Source organism: Balaenoptera physalus, assembly GCF_965194825.1.
Source record: "Balaenoptera physalus genome assembly, chromosome: 20".
In the NCBI taxonomy this organism is placed as follows: Eukaryota; Metazoa; Chordata; class Mammalia; order Artiodactyla; family Balaenopteridae; genus Balaenoptera; species Balaenoptera physalus.
In genome coordinates, this window is record NC_138901.1 from 47,300,404 (window position 1) to 47,319,785 (window position 19,382).

Genomic DNA, 19,382 nt, shown 5'->3' on the forward strand with positions numbered 1-19,382 from the left:
TAAAATATCTATAGATAACTAGTAAGGACCTACTGTATAGCACAGGGAACTCTACTCAATACTCTGTAATGGCCTATATGGGAAAAGAAGCTAAAAAAAGATATAGGTATACGTATAACAGATTCACTTCGCTGTACACCTGAAACGAACACAACATTGTAAATCTTTTTTTTTTTTTTTTTTTTTTTTAATTTTTATTGGGGTATAAATCAGGCCTCCTCAGAAGGCCCCAAACAAGGCAGGAGCCTTATTGAGCACCAGCGCTAAGCAGCTACAGCCCTTGGGACCCTTCCTTTCCCTGAACACGATCCTGCTGTGACGGACAGTCAGGAATGTCTCCACGCGGGCTCCCGGACAGTAAGAGATCTACTTGGTTGAGATCAGAGCACTGATGGACCAAGTCATTCCCCAAGATGGGTCCTGTTTGGGTGGATTTCTTTTGGGAAAGATGGATCTCCTGAAAACAAGCCTGGTAGGGCCGAAACCGCTGAAGACTTGCTATCTCATGCACCTATTGCTGTGTGACCAGCTACCTCAAAATGTAGAGAGAGGTATGCAGAGAGATGTGAGGTGGGGCTTCTTTGTGCCCACCTTCACCTCACAAAATGGAAACATCTGAGGGCTCTCTAGTGGGACAGCTTGGACTACACCCTCTCCTAGTCTCCTTCCTGCCTTGACAGCCTCCGGAGTTGACGTTTACAGCATCCCCTCCCCCACCCCCCAGCACCACCATGATTGCAGGCCGAAGCACTGAGGGTCTGGCCTGACGCTGCCGGAGACCCGAAGAGTCCAGCTTTTGGTCTGGGGGTCGCCTGCTGGACTGGATAACTGAGAAGGCCACGTGGAGACAGAGGGGGCCAGTTGGGCTAGAACGCAGGGGATGAGGGTCTCACAGGCTCCCCTGGGCTTAGTGACACCAAACGGAATCTGGAAAGTGGGCCCAAACTTCAGCGCCTTTGCCCTCTGGGTTTGGGCCTTTCAGGAGCTCCAGCAATTTTTTTTCTTTTTTGTTAAACCCAGAGGCCACATCAGTTCATGGAGCCCAACTCAGAACCCAGTAGCAAAGTCAGAGCTTGGAGAGAAAGTCAGGGCCAAACCAGGGATGGCAGGAGAATGAGGGGAACTTCCTGCAGCCCCAACTCAGCCACATGGTGAGTTCCAGAAGGACTGGCTTGAAGCTGGCTCCGGGCTTCCTGGGCCCTAGAGCCCACAACCTTGCCCCAGCGGGCTTGGGGCACCACTGACCCCTCAGCCCACATTGAGCTGTAGCCTGGCCAATCAGGCTGACCCGTGGTGGAACCACCATCTCTCCTGGGCCTCTGCTCCTGCCCCCATCAGTGCAAACAGGCCGCACAAGTTCCACCTGTGGGCTCTTGCTCCTAAAGAGCCCACGGCCCCACGCCAAGCACTCAGAACACCGCAGGGCGCACGGTGAGCCCTAAAGACACGCCAGCTACACGAACCACCTAGTTGTTGCATCTTGTGGGCCAAACACCACATTAGGCACAGGGATTAGGGAGGGGAGAGGGGCTGTAGGGGGAGGAGTGTTGCCAAATCCCACTTCTCCGCGGCTCAAAGGTCAGAGAGCAGCCAGATGGACTGACCGAACCCGACTCACCCCTCACCAAGGGCCCCCTGCTGACCACGGATCTCTGGACCCCATGGTTAGCAGGGCTGCACCTCCTCCCCCTGAGGATCCTGGGCCTGCAAGCGAGAGGCCGCGGAAATAGCTTTTTCCACCCCTGGGCGTAGGTTAGTCATTTTCCGGAGATGGGTTGGCTGGGTGGACCTGCCCGGCAAGGCCATGAGAAGCGTGGCTCCCTTGCCCAGGTGAACACCCAAAGCTGGTGATTCCAACTCTCCGCCTCACACAGCAAAAAACAAAACCAACCAGGTCTTACCTGAGTCCACGCTGCCTTCGTCTCGGTTCCTCTCTCGGCAGCCTACCTGGTCCTGCTGCCGCTCTCTGAAACTCAGCTCGGACCAGGCCGCCGCTGGCTTAAGATCCTTCAGTGGTTGCCACGGCCCTGCCCCCTGGCCCCTGCCCTCTGCCCTCTGACCCGCTAGTTCTCCTAAGGCCTTTGCACCTGTTCTTTCTCTGTGTTTTTCCCAACCTCTCTCACCTGGCCATCTCCAGCTCCTCCTTCAGGCCTAGTTGAAATCTCCCGACTCCTAAAACAATTTCAGCAGTGATTATGCACCCATGACTCTCAGCCCTGGCCACACACTGGCATCACTCGGGTGGGGGCGGGGGGCGTTTGGAAAAAACCCCAGCGTCTAGCCCCATCTGAATCCAAATCACTGTGCTGGGGCCCTACATCCACGTGGTTTAAAATTCCTCCAGGTGATTCAAATATGCAGCCAAGTTTGAGAACCTCCCTTTCTAGAAGCTGCTATGCCCTGAGGTTGGGGAGCGGGTTTGTTTTGCCGTCACAAACCCAGCACCTCACCCTACACTGAGCGCCTATCAGGTGCTGATGAAACGTTTGCTTAATGGATGATGAGATCCACCCTTGGCCCACCAGGCTCTGCAGGGCCTCCGCTGTCCCATCTCTCCAGCCCCACCTCTCCACTCACCTCCCGGCCACCGTACCCTGAAACGGCCGTGCTTTCTACAGACCTCCACCACGTGTGATTCCCAGATCCTACAATTCTTCAGGGCTCTGCTGAAACAGCCCTTCCTCGGGGACGCTATCCCTGATGCCCACTGGCCTCAGTCCCCTTGCCCCCAGCTCCCATCCCACCCTGGTGCCCGGTAGATTAAGTGTGTTGGTTGAGTGATTTTGTATCCAGACATTTTTGACCCTCCAGGAGACTTTGTCCTGGGCCCAGATGACTCTAAAAGGGCCTAAATTTGAGGGCATGGTGAGTTAGTGGGATCCGACAATGGAACTTTTGCAGGAACCGTGACCTCTAAGCGGCGTAGGGACGTCGTCAGTAATAAAGAGGGTGAGAAAACGGTCTCCGAGACTGTGCAGGGGCCCCAGCCTGCACACACTGCAGGGCTTGCTCTCACCTCTCTCCAGAATAGTAAACTGAGTTGAATCGTGTCCCCTCCAAACGGCATGTTAAAGTCCTAAGCCCTGTACTTGTGAACGTAGCCCTATTTGGGAATAGAGCGATGGCAGTTGTGATCACGTTGACGTCATACTAAAGTAGGGTGGCTCTAATCCAACGTCTGGTGTCCTTATAAGAAGAGCAAATTTTGGTCACAGAGATACCCAGATGGAAGATGGCCATGCGACAACAAAGGCAGAGCGATGCAGCCACAAGCCAAGGAGCACCAAGGATTGCTGTCAACCGTCAGCCAGGAGAGGCGTGGAGCAGATCCTCCCTCAGAGATTACGGAAGGCACTAACCTTTCTGACACTTCGATCTCAGACTTCTGGCCTCCAGAACTGTGAATCAATTTCTGTTGTTTTAAGCACCACCCCACCCCCTCCCCCGATTTGTGGTACCTTTTTTTTTTCTTTTTTTTTGGCCATGCCACACGGCATGTGGGAATCTTCCCTGACCAGGGATTGAACCCGTGCCCCTGCATTGGGAGCTCGGAGTCTTAACCACTGGACTGCCAGGGAAGTCCCCTGTGGTACATTTTTATAGCTGCCCTAGAAAACTAATTTAATAGAGGAGACGTTTTGATAAGGAGCCTTTGGGGGAAGATGAGTTTTGCCTCCCGAAATCCAGATTCTGATTCTGCAAGCACGCACTGGATCCCCATCTGGTGGCTTGACTCCATGGGTAGGAACTGTTACTTCCCTTGCTTTACGGACGAGGCAACCGAAACTCAGAAAACTTGCTTAGTCACACAGAAGGAAGTGATAGAATGGGGGTCTGATTTCAAGTGCAGGACTTTTTCCATGAACACAGAGTTGGTGCTCAGAAATGGCCTAATTATTGTGAAACAGCAGATTGAAAGTTTAGTACTGGGGTTTTCTCAGTGACACCCCGTCCCCACCCTGGTTCCCGAGACCCCATTGCACTCTCCCCCGCTTCCTCAACAACGAGTTCACCTTTTCAGGACTTCAGATCTCAACACACACACCCCAAGGCAGGGTGCAAGGGGGCTACAGCTTCTGGAAAGGCCAGCAGTTGCTTCTGGATGGCTGGGGTAGGGAAGGCAGAACCAGTCTCAAAAAAAAGTAGTGGCAAACTAAGAAGGAAGCCATTTTTGAAACTGGGGTGCAGGGCCAGTGCTCAGGAACTGGAGACACCTGGCTGGCAGCAGAGGGGTCCTAGAAGGAGTGGGGAATAGGGTTGTCAGATAAAATACAGGACGCCCAGTTAAATCTGAATTTCAGATATACAATGAATAACTTTAGTACTGCTTGGGACATACTTACACTGAAAAATTATTTATCTGAAATTCGAATTTAACTGGGTATCCTGTATCTTGACTTGCAGAATCTGGCAACCCTACTTGGGAAGGGAAAGGGAAAGGCATGTTAGGAGGATGGAGAGAGTAAAGGTCCAGATCACAAAACGCCCAGTGTTGGAAGGGGACTTTGCTGTGAGCCCAGGAGGCCGTGTGAATCCAATGAATGGGGCACCATCTGCCCACTTGGGCAGACCTATAGCACCAGGGCCTGTGTGGGGAGGTAAGAGGGCCTGGTCCTGCCTGTCCTGAGGGCCTGGGCTAACAGGAAGGCAGACTCACCTCCAGAGAGGATGGGCCTGTGAACCCTGTTGACACCTGGAATTCCATAACCACCACCAGGGGCAGACAGGAGAGGGCAGGACCCTGGGGGTCTGGGCCACCAACCTGAGGCACCTCCAGTGCTTGGTGGTACCCATGCTGGCAGCTTGGTGTGCAACCAGGTTCAAGTGCAGGACCTGGGCCTGTGACCCAGCGGAGTCATGGGAGCGGACACGGCAGAAGATGGCATGGGGACCCCGTTAGTGACCAGAACAAGTTGAGAGCCCTGGGAGGCCCTTGCTGGGAAAGGGAACGTGGCTGCAGCGAGGACAGAGTTTTCAAACATCACAGCCCCGAGGGTGCCGTTATCAGGGCTTCTGGGATGCCCATCTCCTCTCCTAGGTGCTGTCCCTAGGACAGGCTCAAAAGAGGGTCTGCAGGGTGAGCCCCTGCCCCCGGAGGGGCACCAGTCACCTTGGTACACTGGATGAGGCCCGCTCTTCCTATGGGAGACCGACCCTAGGAGTTCTGGGACCAGGCCTCACCTCTTCCGCCCTCCCTCCCCTACCACAGAAACACTGTCAAGTCAGGCAAGAAGAGCAAAGTGTTTATTTACACCTGGGTCTGTACGTGAGCGTTCCCGAGGGAGCCTGCCTCTGAGAGCCTGCTCCTTCTTGGCAGACGGCTCGGGACCCCGGGACGCAGCCTTGGAGCCTCGCCACCCTCTCCCCACCCTGGGGCCTGGAGGTGGAAGTCTCACTCCAGCCCCAAAGTTAAACCTGCTTCCAGACGGAGGCTCCTGGGGCAAAAGACTCAGGTGAAATCCCACGATGCGTCAGAGCCACATGACAAACCCTCGGACGAGCCCTCACATGCAGCTCATCCCACCCGGGCCCCGGAGACCCCAGCCAAGAAAGCGGGACGAGCCGGGACGAGGAAGCCAGCGGGCTGCGAGCCAGTCCTCAGCGACGCATGGTCCGACGGCGGTCCTGACCTCACCGGGGATTGAATGGCACCCGGGTCTGAGCACCTTCGGCGGATGAGGAAGAGCTAGGCAGTTGTTAGTGGCAGGCAGGGGATGCAGCCAGAAGCCTCTTCCTTCTGCCTGCTTGGGGTCCGAAGCTGTTTAGACACCAGATGGCGATGGCCCTGAACCCAGGCCCAGTGCCAAGCACTGGGAGCTGCACGGCTGGAGCTTCTCCCGTGGGCCGGGGGTGCATCCTCCGAGGGGCCCACAGAGCGGCCGCAGACCCACGACATCGCGGCCGGGCTGACGCCCCAGCTTAAGAAGGTGCGTTCTGCCGGCTACAGGTACTGACACCGACTCAGGGAGGGGGTTGTGGGAGAAGCTGCTTTGCACAGAGTGAGCCTTTTCTAGTGTGCAAGGCGCCTAAACAGCGGCAGGCTGGACGACGGGCTGAGTGAGACCATAATGAAACACCTGTCCCAGGTCAGCAAGTCTGCACGGCTGAGCGAGCGGAGGAAGCGGAGCTGGGGCCTGTGGACGGGCGTGCGGGGGGCGGGCCTTGCGGGGCGGAGGCACGTGGACGCAAAGGGGGACGCTATGTACACGTTACAGGGCTCGGGTAAACAGAGGACGTAGAAAAGGGGGCAGTGGAAACTCCTGTACAGTGGTGACAGGGGACAGAAGGCACAAGGACGATGACCCCGAACCATGCAGACAAAACACAGCCTGTGCAGCACAGCAAAGCAGAGGGGCCCGGAGAAGGCACGTCTCCCCAGACGACAGCACTGAGCTCCTGCAGGGTCGGCGCCAGGGTGCCTCTCCCGGCCACCCCCCTGCTGCTGGCTCCGGGCAGACACCCCGTTACAATCACGACAAAAAGAGGAGCCTACGAGGCCGGGGCGCCAGCGTCATGTGGCATCAGGCTTCGCAGGGCCTACACTTCTAGAAACACACCTTTCTAGAAGGCAGCCTATTTCCCAGGTAGGTGGAGCGTGGCAGGAGGGCAGGTAAACAGGCCCACGGCTCCGGCCTCTCCTGCTCCCTGCCCGTTCATGGACGCACTCAGAACGGGATGGCAGGGCCCGGAGGTCCCTAAGGTCAGCGGGGGTGGGGGGGGGGAGGGACTTGCGCAAAGTCACCCAGGAGGGCGTGGCCCTCTAGCTTGAGGCCTCTCGCCAGCCTGAAGCATAGCATTAGAGGAGCTGGCCTAGTCCCAAAAGAGGAAAGGCCGGGCCGGGTGCCAGGGCTGCAGCCCCGAATGGCCCCTCTCCTTAATCTAAAACCCACCTCAGCCCTGTAAGAGAGTCGCTGTAGATCTGCCGGGCGAACAGTCGTTTCCTTGGCACTATAACCATCCCGACGCTTCCCCTGTTCCGATCGCATCTAAAGTTCGCTTTTAGGTTTAAATTTGCTAATGCATTAAACACACATACCCACGGAGCACAAAAAGAGAGCTTAATTTCTTCCCGGTCCCCCAGGCCCCACGGGCCCCTGAAGGGCTTTGCCCGTTACTAAGTCCCTCACTGGAACAAAAGAGCCGTTCTGACCCTCAGGACCTGGCTCGGCCAGGAATCCAGCAGATTAGCGCCTGGAGCCTCCGGAGCTGGGCGGGGATGCTGGTATGGCTACTAACAGGGGAGGTGCTGGGGTGACCTTTAACCCCCCAGCCTGAAAACAGATCAGAGGCAAAACCCCCAAAGCGGGAATCCCCTCGGGCTCAGCTGTGCAAGTCGGTGGCTGCTGTTTCTGAGGCTGCTTTCGGCAGCCACCCCCACCCCCCACCCCCGCCCCTTCCCCATCCCCACTCCGTTCTACTCCCACTCTGGACTGTGTCTGATACATCCCAGCATGTGCCACCCACCGGCTCCACGAGCAACAGACAGAGACCGGTCCACTTGGGTTTGCTAACCCCTAGGCTAGTGAGAACAGCTGGATCCACCCACTCCTGAAGGCATCTGGCCTCCCATCCTAGGGGCGAGGGGTCTGCTAACCTCTCACCATCCGACATCATTACAGGAAAAGCCACCAACATCCCAGCAGGAGAACCCGCTATTATCCAGCGCCTGGGTTAACAAGCCCAACAGAGGTTTTCTCCGCCTTTGGCCAGCAACCTCCTTGGCTGCACATTACCATCACCTGGGGAGCTCTTTAAACAGCTGGGTGCCTGGGCCACACCCACACCAATGAAATCCAAATCTCTGGGGGCCCAGGCAGCAGCATTTAAAAAAATCTCCCCAGGTGATTCCAATGCACAGCCCAAGCTGAGAAACCCTGTTTCAGGCCCAGGTACTTTGGGAGGTTGTCCAGCTTTGTGTTTTTAATAGGTGAGAAATAAAGTGTATTAGACGTTTATAGATAAAGGATAATTTCCCTCTGACAATTCTTGAAGAATCTACGCATTTAAGATAACTTGCCTAACTCTGGCAATTCAAAGTTAATTTTTTTTTTTTTTTAAACACTTGCTGGTTCAACTAATTTTGTTGGGGCTCTGATTGAATGCAAAGATAGCTCAGTCATGTAAATGTGAATCTGCTGCAGAACCCCCTCCTCACACCCCCAAACACCTCTAAACTTCACACAAATTACTGCTAATCCCTACTTGGTACAGTTGCCAGGCTTAGCAAAACCAAAACCCACATGGGGCACCCAGTTAAATTATAATCACCTGGGGAATTCTTTAAAAAAAAAAACAACACTGATGCCTGGGCCACACCCCACACCGACGGAATCAGAACCTCTGGGGACTGGGCCCAGTTATCAGAATTTTAAAAGCTTCTCCATTTAAAATGTGTCCCAAGTACTGCAGGGAACACCTACTGAAAGTCATTTGCTTACCTGAAATTCAGATTTCACCGGGCATCCTGTATACTATCTAGCAGCCCCACCACTGAAGAGAGAAAAGCAGAACGCTCCACCGGAAAACAAAGGAAGGAGAAAACACAGGAAGAGAGCACGTTCTGCCCCACCTGGAGCAGTCAGTCCAGCTCTGGAACCTGCCCAGAGGCTGTGGGGCTGGGACCCCTCCCGCATCTGCCCCCCTCAGGCTAAAAAGCTACAGGCTCTTAAAAAGCCAATCTGATACATTCTGGCTGAAGTGAAAAGGTTGGACTCAACATGGGGCGTGTGTTAAGTGGAACTCAGTCTCATTTTACAGTCAGCCCGTTCCAGAGACCAGGTCCCGAGGGGCCTTCCCGACTAGCGCTTCCTGCGGGAGTCCGCTCCCGTGGCGCCCCCTGCAGGCTGACAGCTTTATCCACCGCTTTCCGCTTGGCGGAGATTCCTTCCCACATTGTGACTTTATTAACTCAGGCCTCTGCGGCCTCCCCTGGAATTCCACATCAGGGCGGCTAAACAGCACATAAACGGTTACACATAAAATGCTCATCCCTGGGGCGAGTCCCCCACAGACCAGGATCCGGATCTGGCTGGCCTCTCTGCAGGACGCCTCCCCATATAAAACCCAGACCAAAGCCACCTCGTGATTCATCATCTTTCCTGTCCTTTAACTCATGCCATTCCATCCTACTAGCAAATTCTCAAGAGACTCACTCCTCGTGCCTTCTTTCCACCGCTGCTTCTGCTTAGACCCCTGGGGGGCCCAAGGAGACCAGTGTCCTTAGGGGTTGAGAGACTCCCAGGAGACTGACCCCTGCCCTCATCTTCCTGGTGTGGGCGGCCCCAAAGTCCTGGATCAGACCAATGCAGCCCCATGATTTGCTGCAGGAAACAAATCCCATGCATACGCTTAGAAAGAAATCACGAAATCCAACAAAAGCAAACGTTGACTGGAATGGGATGAAGATCAGTCCTGGCCACAGCCCTGCTCTGTGAGCGGGAACACACTCGAGTCCCTAGGTCCCCTCTTCACCCTCTCCTGCCCTCTCTCCTTTGCATACACCCCTCCCCAAGATGCCCAAGCTTTCCTGTTCACACTAGAAGTGCTGAAGGAAACAAGAAACTGCAGGGGGGAAAATAAGACCATACATTGTTTATATGTATTTGGATTAAAGGAAACAATTCACAAGCCATACAAAACTGAGACACATTGGAAAACTCAAAGGAAAGTACCGTATCTACTCCCAGCCACCTAGAACAAAACATCACATGAAAGATCCAGAGGGTGAATTTCCACCATGTGTCACCAGGATGGAAGACTAAGGTTTCCCTGTAACTTCCCCAACTGTCTCTCCCACCAGCACAGCGTTTGTTCCCCTGGCTGAGACCCGAGTTCAGGTGTATTTCTAAAGGCTGGAACACGGGGCCCTCACCACCCAACTGAGCCAAGCCCAGAGCTTGGATTCTGAAAATCCAAACCCAAGGCCATCACCAGGGACAGGTAAGCATGGCCCACTTCTAGCCCGAGGGAGCTGTCGAGAGGGTCCGTCCATGTCCTCTCTTGAAAGGCATCCACGGGAAAGGATGCTGGCAGGGACCTGAGCGTGCTCCCGCCCGAAAATCGTGTCTTCGGTTGCCCAACGCCAACACGTGCCTTAGACTGTCCCCAGCCTCCTTCCCCTTTCTTTTAACCCTTCATGTACACCCAGGTGAACGCTGCTTATTTTTCACTGTCTTAAAAAACAAAACAGAGAGGGAGAGGTAGGTGAGCAGGGATGGAGAAGTTTGCAGGGAACTCTCAAAACGCCAAGAATTCTCAGGATGAAGGTCGCCCCCTCCAGCTCCTCCACAAACCTGAGTCCTTGGGACACACTGTGAACAAGCCTCACACGGGCTGCCGGCTGGGGGTGGGGGGGCTCGTGCGGGGCCCCTACACGTTCCCCCCATACGCTCCTTCTTCCTCTCCGAGCTCAAGCACCTGGGCCTGAAAGGTGGCCGAAGAGGTTGGTGAGGCATTTGAACTCCTGGAAAAGATCGTAATTTTGCTCCCACTCCCAGGGGGAAACAGGGATGGGGTGGAAGAGCCTGTCTCACTAGAGTACTTTTTAATCCTGGTCCCCAGAGGTAGAATCATTTTATCCAGTATCTGAAACACAAGCTTCTAGCTCTCATCATTACAGTAACTCCTGACCGCCGACCTCGCCCCCGCCCACCTCGGGGACCCTCTGCCCCTCGCAAAGGGACCACAAAGTGCAAGGACGGCTAACAGCCCAGATGGCGCCCGCAGCCACGGCCCACGCTCACCCCTTGCTGTGCGTATGGCCTCCCCACATACACACCAGTACACGTTACACCACCGTGGCCAGAGACACATTAACAGTGTGCGTGGGAGCCCGGCCTGGGCCGCATCCTCAGGCAGGATCTGGCCCTTAATCCCGGGGTCCAGGGGTCCCGAGGCCGCTCTGCAGCCAGGCCCCTTGTCTCAGTGTTTGATCTCGAGGATGGAGGGATTGTGGTCCAGGATGGCAAGGATAATCTTGTCCATGTACTGCCTCAGCCGGAAGTTGATCTCCTCCTGCTCCTTTAGGGCTTCCATGAGCTGAAGGGAACGAGAAAGAGAGGTCAGAGGCCGGGCCGGGGCTGGGGTGCGGGCAGAGCCAGTGCCCCAAGACCAGCCTCAGAGCTCGGAGCCAGGGCATGAGTCTAAGGTGTCACACTCAGGGAGGGTTAAACACGAAGATGCCCAGGCCACACCCCCAGAGAGTCTCATATCACTGGCCCATGGAGGAGTCCAGGTACGGGTGATTTTCTGATAAAGGTAGAGAACACTGGCCAGAGGCGTTTATAATCAGGAGTGACATTCGAAGTCCTTAAGACTGCCAGCTGTTTCCTCTGCCTGGAATGTCCTCCTCACCACTCTCCGGCCCTGCCGTTGTCCTTCTCCAGGTCAACTCCTGCCGTGTCCTTTAGGCTGTAACTGAAATGCTGCCTCTGCCTGCAGGCTGGAGGCTGGTGCCCGGCTCACATGGGAGCTCCTTGAGGCCCAGAGGCCAGCTCTTAGCTGTGTGTCCCAAGCACAGGGTAAGGGTTCAGTGACTCATGATTCGTGCTGAAATCTAACCTGGGTATTTCGGAGGCCTGATCTTTCATAAGCACACCCCAGTGGGGCAGAAAGAGTGGGCTTTGGAGCTAGAGACCTGGGTCCCTCTCCCTCCGTAAGTTGGGTGATCTTGTGTCCTGATCTCCCCATCTGTGACAGGCAAGTGTTCAGAAAGCCTTCGAGTTCTCAGAAGATTAAGCGAAGACATACTGTAAGCAGGTGCCCAAGAAATGCCAGCGTCCTTCCCCTCTTGACTTGGGGGAGGGGTCGTCCAGCCTCCCCTGGATTATAAGTTGATGACATCAACTGGCCATTTCGGCATGTTCCTGGCAGAGCGAAGACTCAAACTCCGTTCTGCTCCCAAACCCATGCTCCTCCCACCACGTACAGGAAATCAGAGCGGATTTAACTCCACCTGCAGCCTCCTCGCCTCACCGCTCTGCCCTGTCACTCGGGGTCACTGCAGATGGGGACTTCGAGGGGCCAGGCCCCGGGCAGCCTGAGGCTTGTCATCGAGACAGGTGAGATGGGGCAGGACTCACAGATGAGAAGCCAGGCTCCAAGGCGAGAGCCGGTGGGCACATTACCTCATCACGAGAGGCTGTGTCTATTTCCGCAGCCAGTGACTGGGCTTTGGTCTGGGTGGCAAAGAGGTTCTTCGCTTCGTAGAGGCTGAGGCTCAAGATCTGCCCGTTCAAGTCGTCATTCTGATCCCGCAGCTTATGATTCTCCTGTGGAGGGGGACAAAGGCAATACCAACTCCCACCGGAACCCACTTCTCCACATCCACTGCCCCCTGACTGCCACCAGCACCCTCTCCTCCCCTTGGGCGTGTGTCATGGCCAGTTCAGGACACCCACAGATGACGGGGCATCTGCCACGCTTGAGGGGGAGGAGGCTGGGTCCTGGGAGGTCCTGGGGTTCTGAGGAGGAGTTACAGCCCTGGTCAGGGAGCCAAGTTTCCAGACAGGGGCATGGCTCCAGGCCACCCCTTCCTCCCTGGAGGTGGGTGAGCCAGAAGAGGGGCCCCGGAGGCCCTGTGTGAGAACACCGCCCACCCAGTGGCTCCTTCTCCAACACTGGCCCTTGGTGAGGAGAAGCAATGCTCTGGATCTCTGGGCTGGCAGGTCAGCTCATCTCCTTGGCTCCTCCTGCAGCCGGGCTCAGGAATCCCGCTCTTGGGAGTTCTTTCCAGGGGCACCCTCGCTCCTGAGTACAGCAGGCCCAGTACTGTCCTGCCCAGACCCTGGTGACCAGCCCTGCACTCTAGCTTTTGCCTAAAGGCTTCTAACTGCTCACACTTGGGGCCTAGGGCGCCCCCTTGTGGCTGAGAAGGGCTGGGGTTTAGGATTGCTGTGGGAGCAGCACCTCTGCTTCCGGGGGTCGGGGGGTGGTCAACTCAGAGTCTCTGGGTGTGGGCTTCCCGCAGCATCACGCCCTCTCTGGGTCACTGCCCCCTCCTGATCCCGCTTCCCCCACCCCCAACTGGTCTCCAATCGTGGGAGTGCTTCCGGAAACCATCTGAAATGGAATCCTTGGTGCGGGGTCTGCTCCTGGGAGAACCCAACGGAGCGAGGCACTACTGGGTGGCTGGGTAGAGTCTCCTCCCCCACCCCATGTGCCCAGGACAGAAGACGGGTGTCTGCTTATTTTCACGGATGCTGAGCAGAGCCCCTGGGATTTCCATCTGCCTTGGCTGAGCTGTGAGACGGGGACCAGCAGCCCTGACGACGAGGGTGTTGGGAGGAGCAGGCAGTTACGTCGGGGAAGGGGGCGCTACGGCCCTCGGCCCCTCACAGGAGACCCACCCGGAGGGGACTTGGACACCTTATCCCGTGGGTCAGAGGCTCCCAGGGCCCACCTGCTTGAGCCGCTTGACCTCATGCTCCAGCTCCACCTCTCGGGCCCTGGCATTGAACTCGCCCAGGCCGGAGGACGAGCCGCGGCCCCTGCCCGGCCGCTCGCACTCCAGCTTGTACATCTGCAGGTGCTCCAGCTCCTTGCGCAAGTCCTCGATGAGCTGCGGGGGAAAGAGGCTGGTTGGCGGGAGCCGGGGCGTGGGGCATGCGGGGTGGCGGGGGTCGGGGGGAGCCCTGGCACCTGCCGGCCCGGGACCCACCTCCTGCGTCGCCTCCCGCTCCTTCTGGAACTCAAGGCGGTTCTGCCGCAGCTTGTCCATCATGCGCTTGTACAGGTCCATCTCATCCTTGAGCCGCAGGCTGGTGTCCTCCAGCCGGTCGGACATGCGCTGCCGCTCCTGGAGCCGGGGAGACCGGGGCAGGGGGAGAGTTCCCAGGGGGCCCGCGGTGCCCCAGGGGCTTTGCTGGGGGCCGGGGCAGCCACCTCGACAAATGGGCCATCAGACCAGCCCCTTGGACAGAGCCTTCCGAGGCACGGATTAAAGAAATGGCCAGATCCCCTAGGAGTCTAGAGACACAGCTAGAAAAATCTCAGGTCTCTGAAGCCCTTCAATGATGCCAGATGGACTTGAATAAGAAGGTAAGATGCCCTGGACTTCCCTGGTGGTGCAGTGGTTAAGAATCCGCCTGCCAATGCAGGGGACACGGGTTCGAGCCCTGGTCCGGGAAGATCCCACATGCCGCAGAGCAATTAAGCCTGTGAGCCACAACTACTGAAGTCCATGCGCCTAGAGCCCGTGCTGCACAACAAGAGAAGCCACTGCAATGAGAGGCTGGCGCACCGCAAGGAAGAGTAGCCCCTGCTCGCCGCAACTACAGAAAGCCTGTGCGCGGCAACGAAGACCCAATGCGGCCAAAAATAAATAAGTAAAATAAATTAATTAAAAAAAAAGAAGGTAAGACCCCAAACAGAAGCTAACCTCTTTCTTTTTTTTATTATTTTCCCCCATAATACAAGGAAATAGATATTCACTATAGAAAATTTGGAAAATAAGGAATATGGAAAAATGAATTATTATTCATGTTTGATGCCTTTTTTTTTTTTTTAGCTAGAGCAATTTTATTAGAATTTCAGAAACTAGAAACTAAAGGCCTCCGATGGCCAACGCAGCCTCTCTGTGGATTTGGCTCAAGATCCAAGTCTGAGCGATGCCTGGACCTGCTGCTTACCTCATCCAGCTTCTCTGTTTGTGACTTCAGCCGAGTCACTGTCGTTCTAAGCTCGGTATTTTCTTCCTCTAATTGCTGCACCCTGGGGAAAGGAGAAGGACAAGAATGTCAAAAATGGAGATTCCCTTACAATTTGACAGTTTGCAGCAATTCTCCGCTCCCTGGGGGGTACATACCAGTAAATGAGAGAGAGAGAGAGAGAGAGAGAGAGAGAGAGAGAGAGAGAGAGAGAGGGAAAGAGAAGGAGAATATGAATAATTGTTCCAAGTGGTAATATGGCTTTGAGCTTCCTGTCATCCAAGGCAAAATGGTAAAGACTCTGAGTTATTATTATTTTTGGATAAAAGGAAACACTTGTTTGTGAATGAATAAGAACATAAGGTTCTTTCTGCATACTCCTTAGGGCCTGAAACACCCCCGGGGTTGCGGAGCGGGTAGGCAGTGGTATTCTTCTGCTAATGGAGAGTCCTCCTGTGGCATCTGGGGCAGGGCCCTCCTGTTAGGGTTCACCATTGGAAGGCAACCTTCTCCCCCGCATCTCCCCCAGGGCTCTGCCCTCTGAGCGCTCGCTGCAGCTGCCTCTGACGCCCACGGGCAGTGGTTCCTCTGTGTTCATGTTCACCAGGGACTGTCGAGGTCAGTTTTCAGTGACCTGAGAAGAGGGGTAGGTGAGTTGGACCATTGGCCAGTGGCACCAGGACAGTGCAGGGACATTTCTGGTAGGGCATTCCCTCTCCTTCCCACTGTCATGTCCTCCTTCGCAGAGAGAGGGCTTCCTGGCCCCCACTGCCCTCTGGGCTCCCCAGGAGAAGCCCCTGGGCCAGGGCCTAAGGGGAATTCAGACCACCCCCCCACCCCCTGACGAGGCCACCTCTCTTGAGGCACAAAGCACGCTGCAGACTCTGGGAGCGCTGCCTGCAGTGTCTGAGGGAACAGCGCCCCCTGGAGTTGAACAGGGGCACGGGTTAGGTGACAGTTCCCAAGAGGGCCGGCTTTCTGTGCTCGGCCTCAGCCCTGGTCTGCACTCCCACCATCTTCTTCCACCACCTGCGTCCCAGCCACCTCGCCCAGGCCGGCCGACTGGCCAGCTGTCAGGAGCAGGCAGAGAACATGATGCTTAATGAGGTACCAACCTCATTAAGAAACAGATGCAAAACAGCAGCTTCTAGAACACCCGTGGAAACTTAAGATGAAGCCCTGGTCGATAAAGGGGACAAAGCGGGTCTCAGGCACCGGGGAGTTGGGAGGTCTCACCCAGCTGCACAGGGGTCTGGCCCACCAAGTTCCTTTGGGCCTGCTTGACCTCAGCAGGCAGGGGACCACCTGCCTGCCAGCCGTGAGGTACAAGGTGGGAGCCCACCTCCCAAACCACCCCCCACCCCGGCTGGACCTGTCAGACTGCAGAGGCTCAGCTCAGAGACCGGGGCCACAGGGGGCCTGAGAAGGGCAGGGGCAGCCATCCCCTCTGCCGGGGGCCCAGGTGGCCTCCCTGGCCTGTGTCGGGGGAGGGCCCTGGCATCATCACAGCCCTCAGCTGTGTGCAGTGTTCTCACGTGCATCCGCCGACCTGCCTTCCTGGTCACTCTCCAGGGAGGGCTGACAGATGGATACTGAGGCCCAGAGAGTGACCGAGTATGTCCAACGTCATGGAGCTAATGCGTGACCAAGCCAGACTCCCAGGTCCGTCCTTCTCTCCCTGCCTGCCGCAGGTTCCAACAGCCATACCCGAGGCCCGGGAGCAGCCCTGCTTATCCTTGGTGTCTGGGGCCTGGGGTCAGTGCGCCCCAGTGTTCAGGGTCAGGAAGAATCTGACAGCAGGGGGCGCTCCAAGCCTGGACATCAGACCCAGCACAGGACTCAGGGCAAGACCACTGTGTTTTTGTTTTTGTTTTTTTAACCTATTCTCCTATTGATAGACATGCGTCGTTTCCAGTTGTACCTACTACGAACATTCTTTTACCTGCTTCCTAGAGAACACATCCATGTGTTCAAGTATCAGAAGTAGATTTACAGGAGGCTTCCCCTTGGGGCTCAGTTTTCCCATCCATACAATGGGAACAGCGCCTGCCCACAGGGCGAGACCTGGGTGTGAGGGCGCATCAGAGGGTGGAGGGCACTGGGCCATCCCGAGGGCCCACCTGGTGTTCAGCAGCTCGATCTCCGTGCTGCGCTCCCGTTCCAGCTTGCTGTAGGCCTCACGGTGGCGCCGAGCCTCCTCCTCCAGGGCCTGCTCGGCCGTGGTCTCCTGATCCTTCACCATCTCCTCCAGTTCGTGCACCCTGAGAAGAGGGGCGTGGACTCCAGTGCAGGGCAAGCTCTTGCGGCCTGACTCTCCTCCCCCGAACCCAGGCTGCGACCACTGGGAGCCCCGGACCCCAAGACCCTGACACCCCGACTGTGGGCCGGCAGCTTCACTGACAGATGAATGAAGGACCCCACGGCATCTAAGGAGAGGCGTGCCAGCCACACCCGCCACCGGAGCCGGGAGAGGTCAGTCCTGGCAGTTGAAGGGGTTCTCCCAGGGCAGGCACGGAGGGGGCTGGCCTCGCCACAGCGGGTCAAACAGCCCTCAGGCCTCACCGACTCTTTTTGCTCCCTTCCTTCCCGGCTGGTCCCCCTCTGATCAATAGCTCAGCTCACTGGGCACCTTGACCGCAAAGATAGGCACATCCTGGCTGGTGGTGGGCCTGCCAGAGCCGGGTAAGGCCAGGTCCCACTGCAGACATCGTAACCCCACTACTGGTGGCCTAGTTGGTATATCAGTCTGGGGCACCTTTCACTGGCAACAGTCCCTCCATGGAGCTGAACTTCTGGGGTGTACAAGAGGACTCATCTTTGGGCCCTACAAGGTTGAGGACCAGACCCTGGACGGGCATCAGTTTACCAAGTTTTATGCCATCCTGTGAGGACTACACCATACACGCACCACCGCACTGAGTCACGTTCAGTGGGCCTCTGTTGGGCGGAGGGCGCAGCAATGCCTGGACCCTTCCCACCGGTGGCAGGTGTGAGCCCCCAACTCGTACCAGCCTCTCCCTCTGCAGAGCTTGTCCCCCAGAAGGGAGGTCAGGCTCTCATCGTTGTGGGACAGAGAGAGACAGGACTGGATCCCAACTCCTCCCTGTCACCCGAGCTGGGGCTGCAGACCTGGGGGGCCGAGGTCAAGCTCTGCCTTTCTCCCTGTCCCCAAAGACCTGTCCTCCTGGGCACCCAGCGTGGGCAGGGCCCACAGCCAGGGGCTGACGTATCACAGACCCTCAGAGCTAGAAGGACCTGCAGGTTAGCCACCCCACCTCACTCCGCCCAGCTTCTCCTGGGGGCTCAGTAACACGGACCACCCTCCATGCCCACGTCTCAGCCAAGGCCGGGCCTGACCTGTGCACCAGCTGTGTGTTCTCCTGCTTCAGCTTGCTCTTCAGGTCCCCGTTGGTCAGGCTGTCATTCTCCAGCTCTGTCACCTTTTTTTCCAGAAAACTCACCTACCGTAGGGGGGCAGGGGTGGGGTGGAGGAAACCTTTAAGTCCACAGGACTGAGAACCTAATAATGGTGGGACTGACGGCTAGGACCCCCGCGTGACTGTGAGTGAAGAGTCGTGCTGGGTGGGGCTGGGGGTGGATGTGCCCATGTGATCGGGGCCACCTATCCCCGACTCCTGGGCAGGGACAGGGTCTCCCAAGTCCCCAGGCAGCCGTCAGGAGCCCCTCCCCCCACCCCCAGGGGGCACGCCCATGTCACGGCCCCTCCACCCGCCCAGGCCCACCTTCTCAGTGATGTCGTTATCACAGGAGTCGATGCTGTCCCGGAACAGGTCCTCGGTGCTGCCATTGCTGCTGCTGAAGTTGCTGCTGTGCATGAGCTGCCTGCACACGGTGGGGGAAGGCATGTCTGGCTGCAGGGGCCCTGGGGAGACTGGGGTCCAGACTCAGGCTATGGGCTGGGGGAGCACCCGGGACCCCAGGGAGGGTGCCCTCACCCAGTCAGGGGAGCAGAGTGGCCTGACTTCTGAACTCAAGAGATCACTCTGCTCTGAGGACGGCAGACGGGGCTCCTGAGCCCCGGCAGACATGGCCGATCCATCAGAGCCCTTTCCCGCTGCGTCAGTACGCCGTGCACACTGGTGTTCCAGCGGGCAGCTGCCACAGACCAGAGCTGGTGGAGGAGCCCCCCACCCCGGCCCCTTCCACCTGGAAAACCGCCCCGTGCAGGCAGCCTGGTACCACAGCCCCGGCAGAGGGCCTGGGCCCCCTGAGACCACCCAGCCCTCTACCAAGCTGCTCCCGCTACATCTCTGGGGACCCAGGTGGTGGGCAGGGGGAGGGAGACCCACCCAGGCTTTGCAGGACGGTGGGTCGGTGGCTGGGACTGGAAACGGGCACTGCTGTCCAGGTAACTCTTGCCTGAGGCAGAACCCAGCCGCTTCCCCCTCCCAGCCAGCAGCCAGGGTCTCAGCCAAGAGACTGTCCCACCCCAGCTCCCGGACACTTGCTGGCAGCTCCCAGAGCCCCGGGTGTGGAACTGGGGCGAATGAGCAGGAGAGCGGGAGTGGGACCCTGGTGGGCCCAGGAGGTCAGCTGTGCAGGATTTAACCTGGAGCAGAGGGACCAGCTCCAGGGGGGACACTCACGCCCCATCTCTGCCAGCGGGAAGCCCAGGGCCTCTGCTGGTAGAGCTGCCAGCTCCAGAGCCCAGGGAAAGGCACCAGCAGCCGTGAGGGCGGCTGTGTCTCTCAGGGCACCCCTGTGTGCCTGCCTGAG

General features: G+C 57.2%; 2 protein-coding genes across 3 annotated transcripts in view; one reads left to right on the top strand and one right to left on the bottom strand.

The window, feature by feature from the left end:
* Positions 1 to 19,382, top strand: part of EVI2B (ecotropic viral integration site 2B) — a 449,729-nt gene that overhangs the window by 217,392 nt on the left and 212,955 nt on the right. The window lies entirely within an intron of this gene.
* Positions 5,223 to 19,382, bottom strand: part of RAB11FIP4 (RAB11 family interacting protein 4) — a 120,036-nt gene continuing 105,876 nt past the window's right edge. For both annotated transcript variants that reach the window (XM_082442274.1, XM_082442275.1), the window contains 8 exons: positions 18,389 to 18,488; positions 18,003 to 18,106; positions 16,766 to 16,906; positions 14,628 to 14,709; positions 13,658 to 13,795; positions 13,400 to 13,558; positions 12,126 to 12,269; positions 5,223 to 11,037 (listed from right to left, as the gene is read on the bottom strand). In XM_082442274.1, coding sequence (XP_082298400.1) covers positions 10,921 to 11,037; positions 12,126 to 12,269; positions 13,400 to 13,558; positions 13,658 to 13,795; positions 14,628 to 14,709; positions 16,766 to 16,906; positions 18,003 to 18,106; positions 18,389 to 18,488 — 985 coding nt within the window. In that variant the 3' untranslated portion in view covers positions 5,223 to 10,920. The remainder of the gene's footprint in view (positions 11,038 to 12,125; positions 12,270 to 13,399; positions 13,559 to 13,657; positions 13,796 to 14,627; positions 14,710 to 16,765; positions 16,907 to 18,002; positions 18,107 to 18,388; positions 18,489 to 19,382) is intronic.